General features: G+C 37.3%; 1 protein-coding gene across 1 annotated transcript in view; it reads right to left on the bottom strand.

The window, feature by feature from the left end:
- Positions 1 to 8,560, bottom strand: part of CEP192 (centrosomal protein 192) — a 117,981-nt gene that overhangs the window by 97,123 nt on the left and 12,298 nt on the right. The window contains exons 4-5 of the mRNA XM_045298291.1: positions 5,712 to 5,860; positions 3,808 to 3,952 (exon numbers count right to left, since the gene is read on the bottom strand). Coding sequence (XP_045154226.1) covers positions 3,808 to 3,952; positions 5,712 to 5,860 — 294 coding nt within the window. The remainder of the gene's footprint in view (positions 1 to 3,807; positions 3,953 to 5,711; positions 5,861 to 8,560) is intronic.

Here is an 8,560-nt window from a genome sequence, read left to right as displayed (position 1 = left end):
ATAAATAAATAAATAAATAAAAAGACTCTTCAATATGCTGCTCTCAAAGAAAGACAGATCATCAGGAAAGTAATAAAAACATGAAAGAGCTAAACAACAAAAACAACAAACTTGAGCTTCCAGACATCTACAGAACACTCTACACCAAAAAATATAGTGTACAAGCTCTTCTCCAGTGCACAAGGTACATTCTCAAGAATAGACCACACAATAAGCTAGAATCATGTCTTAACACATTCAAAAAACTGAGGTTCTACAATCTATTTTCTGAGATTACAGAAAATAGAAATCAACAATAGCAGGGCAAAAAAAACATAAAGACACACAGAGACAGAACAGTAACGACTTTTAAATGGCTGAATAATAAATCAAATAAGGGGTGGAATTTGAAAATCCCTTGAATCAAACAAGAACGATAAGACAACCACCTTTGGAATACAGCAAAAGCAGTTATCAGAGGTCAATTTATGGTAACCAATGCAAATATTAAAAAAATGAGAAAATATACAAACTTAATACTGTAATAGAACACCTTCAACAACTGGAACAAGAACAACAACATAAGCCCTCCAAGAGCATTATAACAAGGACCAGAGCAGAAATAAAACTATTAAACAAAAAGGGATACCCATCTTGTGTTCATGGGCAGGCAGACTTAAAATTATGAAAATGTCAATATTACATAAAGCAATTTGTAGATAAAATGCAATTCCAATCTAAACCCTAACTTCCTTCTTTAAAGAAATGACAAAGTTAATTCCCATCTTCATATGAAGAAGAAAGAGGCCCAGGACAAAGAACTTCTTAAAAAGAACCTGCACTGAATCTCCAGCTCTGGGAGAGGGACATGTCTGATCAAAGTACAAGGGAGCAAATGAAGGGGGAGGAAGAGAGAGTGAAGCACATCCTGGCCCACCAAACCTTGAGCACAATATTCCTGCTCAGAGCAGCCAATCCACAGAGAAGACCAAATGGCCAGCCCCATTGTGAGACATGACATCCCTCACTGACCCATAACCCTACAGGGGGCAATGCTGGAGACAGTGTGAGAATTCCGCCCCATCTGATCCCACCACACAGAGGCAAAACACTAAGGGCGTGCAACAGAGCAAGGGGAACAGAGCAACAGAATCCCCAGGGAATACCAAAAACAGACTTTGGGGCCAGGGCTTGGTGCCCCAACAGACTGGACTGGAAAACATTCCCAAAGGCCAACAAACAGTCCTTAAACTACTTACAAGCTTTGCTGTCTTGTTGTTGTGTTGTGTTTTGTTTTGTTTTGTCATTGGCTTGTTGTTGTTGTTTTGTTGTATATTGTTGCTTGGTTTTGCTCTGTCTTGTTTTTGTGCATGTTATTATCTCTGCAGGTCTGTCTAAATAAGATAGGCTGGATGAACAATCTGGAGGAGAAAACAATGGGACCGACAGTTCCGGAGTGACATGGGAGAGGGGGAGGAGGGGAGAAAGGTAGTGGTGTTAACAAACCCAGGGACAAGGGAACAAGTGATCCAAATCGGTGGTGAGGTGAGTGTAGGAGGCCTGGTAGGGCATGACCAAGGGTAATGTAACTGAGAGGAATTACTGAAACCCTAATGAAGGCTGAGCATGATAGTGGGACAAGAGGAAAGTCAAAGGAAATAGAGGAAAGAGCTAGGAGTCAAAGGGCATTTATAAAGGTCTAAATACAGGCATGTACATATGTAAATATATTTATATATGAGGATGTAGAAATAGATCTTTGTGCATATATGTATAGATTTAGTATTAAGGTAGCAGATAAACAAGTACTCCACTCAAGTACTCTCTCAATGCAAGAATGCTTTGTTCTATTAAACTGGCATTCCATGATGCTCACCTTCCCGACACAATCGCTGAAGACAAATGGGTACATAAGCAAATGTGGCAAAGAAAGCTGATGGTGCCCAGCTGTCAAAAGACATAGCATCTGGGTGTCTTAAAGGTACACAGGTGGCCATATAGCTCAGAAGCAACAAAGCCCACATGGAAGAAGCACACCAGCCTGTGCGATCACCAGGTGTGGAAAGGATCAGGTAGGTATCAGGCATCATTGGAACAAAAAAATCCTATCATTGGGAATGAGGGGGAGTGCAGAGTGGAGATCCAAAGCCCATCTGTAGGCAATTAGACATCCCCTTACAGAAGGGTCCTGGGAAGGAGATGAGCCAGTCACGGTGCAGTGTAGCAATGATGAAACATACAACTTTCCTCTAGTTCCTAAATGCTTCTTCCCCCCCACTATCATGATCCCAATTCTTCCTTACAAATCTGGCTAGACCACAGGATGTACACTGGTACAGATAGGAAATGGAAACACAGAGAATCCAAGGTGGATGATCCCTTCAAGACCAGTGGTTAGGGGGGCGATACTGGGAGGGTGGAGGGAGAATTGGGTAGAAAGGGGGAACAGATTACAAGGATCTACATATAACCTCCTCCCTGGGGGACAGACAGCAGAAAAGTGGGTGAAGGGAGAAGTCGGACAGTGCAAGATATGACAAAATAATTTAAAAAGTATCAAGGGTTCATGAGGGAGGGGGTAGTGGGGTGGGGGGGGGAATAAGGAACTGATGCCAGGGGCTTAAGTTGAGAGCAAATGTTTTGAGAATGATGAGGGTAATGAATGTACAAATGTGCTTTACACAATTAATGTATGGATGGATTGTGATAAGAGCTGTATGAGTCCCTAATAAAATGATTTTTTTTAAAAACGTGTGTTACTGAGAGGATTTATTTGCAGCAATGATTGCAAACCTCACATTTGAACACCTCATGAATGCATGAAATTCCTGTGGTAATCATTTCTTGTTTTACCCTATAAAGATAGCAAAATATTTTTACTTACCCATATGTATATAAGAGAGGAGTCCTGGTGGTACAGTGGTTACACATTGGGCTGTGATCTTCATAGTCGGCAATTCGAAACTACCAGCAGCTGGGGGGAAAAAGACTGAGCTTTCTACTCCCATAAACAATTACAGCCTTGGAAACCCACAGGGGGTCTCTATGAGTCAGCATTGACTTGATAGCAGTGAATTTTTTTTGGTTTTATATTTAAGAATGTCTCACAATTCAAATATAGGCAAAAGTGAGAAACATCACATTTTAGCAAAGTACCAAATGAGTAATAAGCACATTAAAATATTCTCAACATCAATAACTAAAAAAAACTATTCACTGCCATTGAGTCGATGGTGACTCATGGTGACCTTATAGGACAGGGTAGGCTGCCCCAAGAGTTTCTTAGACTGTAATTCTTCATAGGGGCACAGAGCCCATCTTTCTTCTGAGGAGCCGCTAGTGAAGTCGAATTGCTGACCTTGTCGTTAGCAGCCCAACATGGAACCATGACATCACCAGGGCTCCTGCCAACATAACGATTAATCATATAGACAGAATGATTAATCATATAGGTAGAACAAGTGAGTTTCAAAACTTTTATGAAATATGAAATTAAAAGATGAGGGAATTCTTTTTTTTTTTAATGAAGGAGTTTTTTTAAAACCTTCTAATCTCTTTTATAATAGTACAGATATCTTGGGAAACGAGCAATTTCTTACAAAAATTAACATTATATATATTGTGAGTATTAAAGATATTTTCTTCTAATCCATAATGGCTTCACTTTCGACTTGTGATGTCATTTGGTAAATAAGTGATTTTAATTTTAATTGCACATTTTTCAGGGGATAGTTAATACTTATATATGCAAAAAAATTTTGATATTTTATTTTTAAAATTAAGTCAACACAGAACTTAAGAAGCAAGGATTCATATGGGCATACTTACCAATGCCTTGCAGACCAAGAACAGAGCATTCCTGAGACACTGGGTGGGCCATATCAGAGTTTTCTGCAGTTTGTGAAGCAATACAGGCCAAAGAGTAGTCACTTTCTGACTGAGAGCTATAATTTAGTCTACTTTTTTCATTTACCTGCTGAAAAAAATTTTTAACTTTATTAATATTTAAAATTAATAGTAACATTTTTGAGAGGAAAACAGTGGGCGGGGGGGAAGGGGAAACAGAGAATTTTTGCTTCACAGAAAGACGTCAACTACTACATGTTAAAGGATTTTAAAAGACCACCATTCTAACCACCAATGTAACAACACTTTCAGGAAGGCTTCAGCAACGATACTGAAACTGTTGCTTAAAAACCTGGTGGAGAACAGGATGCCACAGTGTACTCACAAATTACTTACTAATAACAAAGATGGAAAGGTTCCTTTACCAGGGACATCTGGTAACCTCCTTACCCAAATGCTCTCAAACATGGTATCACCCAGAGTGTAGCAAAGAGCTACTGTGTCTCCTGATGTGATGCAATCACAAGTACACAGCACTGCCTGTGATTACTCTAAACTCATAAGGAAGTATGGTGTGAATACTCACGTATACATAAATCACAAGTCATTCTACAAACCAATAGGCTGCATATGATGGGATACCCAATAAAACCAGAATTTATTTTCAAGCTATGTATTTAAATTTTTTTACAAAACAATCTTATCACCCTCAAAGTATTCTCCATTATACTTAATACATTTGTCAAATCATGATTCCATTCTTGGAAACATTTTTCAAAATTATCTGTAGTCAAATTGCTGTCCTTTCATGTCCTCTTCATTCACAGAAACCAAAAGAAGTCGCATGAAGCGAGGTCGGGTGAGTAAGGTGCAGACAGAGCAAGAGAGGTATGCTGTTTTTTGCCAAAAACTGGTGCATTGAGATGGTTGTGTCAGCCAGTACATTGTCATGGTGGTAAAACCAGTCACCTGTCTGCCCAAATCAGCCCTTCTTTGTCACACACTGTTATGCTATCTCTTCAGAACCTCTAAATAGAAAGTTTGATTAACAGTCTGACCTGGTGGAAAGAACTCCAAATGCACCATGAGTCTTACATTTTTGTCCCTCCGGGAAGTTGACAAACATCCAGAATGAGGTTTGTCATTAATACATTTGTACACTTAAATTTTTCTCGTAGCGCTGTCCTTGTAAGCTGTGGTCAACCTCACAACAGTTTCTGCAGCATTTTTCTCAAGCAGGAAAAAAAATTTCATAGCTTCACACTGTTCTCTTAAATCGCCATCACAAAAAATGAGGCGTGAGCTAAATTGCTTTTACAAAAAACTTCACAGTGACCAGAGAGAACCTTTCCAGGTGACACCACTAGGTGCACTAACTCAGAGCAAGTTGCTCAATCAACGCTTGCCTAACTGGAAAAATGCATACTAGGAAAGTTCTGCCCAGTGGAGCTTTTTCCATTTGGGGGTGGGGGTGGGGTACCCCTTCATATGCTGAAGTGATAAGAGAATTGTGATTACATAGGTAAATGTCCTTATTTGCAATAAACAAATGAGATGTTTAGATAAAATATCTTAATAGCAAAAACTTTCAAATAATTAAGGGGGGAAAACAGACCTATAGGGCTACACAATATTAATGTGGATCAATGGTAGCAATAGGTTAATCATTCTAGATACTATAGTTCACTGAACTACTCTAATATTTTGTTGACAGGTGACACATTAAGAGAAAGTATTTCTAATTAACTCATGTCTGAAAAATGATTTTAAGAAGTCTTAATGTTAATTACATGACTTAATATTCAATTAATCACCAATTTAATAAGACAGTAATATTTTCTGAAGTCCAGTTTCTAGGGGGGGAAAAGGTAAAAATTATAACATACTTGACTAGAATCACTAGTAAGCAACTTAAAATCATTTTCAATATTTTCCCGTTCATCTATGTCTTCATATATCATTGCTGGGATTGCCAGTTGTTCAAAGTAAGCCTCTAAATGATCATCATAAAACTCTTCATCATCCATATCATCATCTATAAATAAAATGAATGAAAAAATAAGGTTTAATAATCAAAAAAGGTTAATGCTCAAACAGGTCAGTAGACTATGATCTTGACCCCCCCAAAAATAGTATTTCAGTCATTACTGGGCATTCTAATACTTATTATATATTTAATCATTTTGAGAAGATAGCACATAAACAGAAACAGCAAATGCCATTAAAAAAATAATAGACCTAGTAATGAATCCAGATGTCACAGGGTATAAGGTCAACACATAAAATCAGTTGGGTTTATATACATCAGCAATCTCAAAAGAACATTACCAAGGGTTCAAGTAGAAAGAAAATGTTTTGGAAATGATGATGGTGACATATGTACAAGTATGCTTGATACAACTGATGTATGGATTGTTATAAGAGCTGTAAGAGCCCCCAGTAAAATGATTTATTAAAATAAATAAAAAGAACATTAAGGAAATAATTCGGGGGGCGGGGTGGGGGAGAGGAGCTGATACCAAGGGCTCAAATAGTAAATGTTTAGAAAATTATGAGGGCAACATATGTACAAATATGCTTGAAACAATTGATATATGGTATGTTATAAGAGCTGTAAGAGTCCCCAGTAAAATTATTTTTTAATTCCGTTTATAATACCATCCTTATATTCTTTTAAACAGTGTCCTATACATTTTTTTTCTTTTCATAAACAGTATTTGAGATTCTATAACATTGGTTAATTTAATGATACTATCAATAATCATTTGCCCCATAAGGATATTTTATAATGTACTCTAATAAAAGGATAATGATGTCTCCAAAATGGGCCAAGGAGATTTAAAAAAACAACAACATAGCTACATAAACATACTTTGAGCTCACACTCAATTGTAATTCCTAATCTAAGAACAATTAGTTCTTATGAAGTAGCCCTACTTGATATTTGCCCTCATGAAGAGATCACAGATGATATAGGGACTATGGCAAAGTGTGATAAAGAAATCAGATAGCACCCAAATATCAGAAAGAGTAGTGTCTGGGGTCTTTTAGGCTAAGTCCATACCAGCCTGTGTGATCCAAGGATTATAAATAATAAAATCCAAGACTAGAGGAGGGAAAGTTATTAGAGCTTAAATTCTGAGTACCCAGTTTGCATTAGGCTAAGGATGACAGTGTATGGCCAAAATCCATTTGTAGAGTCCCCACTTAGACTAAGCTTCCAATGACTCACCTCTGATCATTGACCAAGGATGTGAATAGCCTTGCTATCAAACAAAGTGCATTGGAAAATGAACTAATACAGATGTAGTTAGGTTAAATTTTAGTAGTTTATCATTTGTTCTCCCATTTGACCCATTTTAAATTTGTTCTACTTTTTATTATTTATTATTATCTTTTCAACTGAGATTTTTCTGTTTTGTTATTGCTGTTAAGTTTGTCTCTCTCATGGGGAGGGAGGGGAAAAAAATGAGCTGACACCAAGGGCTCAAGTGGAAAGTGGGTGTTGTGAGAATGATGAAGTCAACATATGTACTAATGTGCTGGACACAAATGACGTATGTACGGATTGTGATGAGTTGTACGAGCCCCTAATAAAATGATTATTTAATAATAATAAAAAAAGTTTGTCTCTCTCATTTATCTTTTTGTTTTTGTATGCATTGGCTACACAAAATCCAAGATAGGTACATCTATAGAGACAGTAACTGGATTGATAGTTTCTTGAAGTTAGTCCAAGGGAGGTTGGAGGGAATGGGAAGCTAGTAATAATGTATACTAGTAAAACTATGAAAGATCTACATAAATTCAGGCTAATTCCTTGCCTATAATTCTACAATCTAATAAAAACTAAACACTCCTGTAAGGGCAAAACCTTTCTTGAAACAATGTGATACAATTTGGCTTTTCTATTTATCTCACTCACTCTCAGGACTTTGTCTATTTTTCTGAATTTATTTTCCAATTCTGTCTCCTGCATGTGCTATAACAAACACATGAAACTACTTGGCATTCCTCAAATATGGTCCGGGTACCTTTAACTCAGTGCTCTATGTTCTTCCTGCTTTCTGAAACATCCTTCTCTTCCCATTCCTAAGTCAGGCATAGAGTAAGCCCCATCCTTCTTAAGAAAGTTGAGCAGACATCTTTCTCAGTCAGAATTAATTTGTCGCACACTATAATATCCAAAGACATTTCTGTACTACTGGGGCATCTGAAGGTTAGTTATTTATCTCCTTTCCGAACTATTTCTACACTGTTCTCCAATTTCTTTCTCTGTTTTATAAATCATTTATTGGGGTCTCTTACATCTCTAATAACAATCAATTGTATCAAGCACATTTGTACATATGTTGCTATCATCATTTCCAAAACATTTTCTTTCTACTTGAGCCCTTTGTATCAGCTCGTTTTTCCCCCTCCCTCCTACTCTCCTGACCCCTTGACAAACTATTATTTTCATATCTTATACCATCCACTGTGTCCATCCATTCACCCACATTTCTGTTGTTCATCTCCCCAATAATATAGTGCTTTATATTGAGTATCACCAAGAGGTGACTCATTTATATTCTAATATTGTTAAATTGGGAGATGAATAGAATCATCTCAAGAATTATATATTCTTTTTTTTTTTTAAAGGGAGAATGGGTAGGAAGGAGGGAACCGATTACATGGAACTGTGTGTGACCTCCTCCCTGGGGGACAGACAACCGAAAAGTGGATGAAGGGAGAC

This window comes from Echinops telfairi, unplaced genomic scaffold (genome assembly GCF_000313985.2).
Source record: "Echinops telfairi isolate 266 unplaced genomic scaffold, ASM31398v2 ScPeMD7_4;HRSCAF=17, whole genome shotgun sequence".
NCBI classification, from domain to species: domain Eukaryota; kingdom Metazoa; phylum Chordata; class Mammalia; order Afrosoricida; family Tenrecidae; genus Echinops; species Echinops telfairi.
Note: the sequence above shows the minus strand (reverse complement) of the source record. Positions and strands in the feature narration are given on the sequence as shown.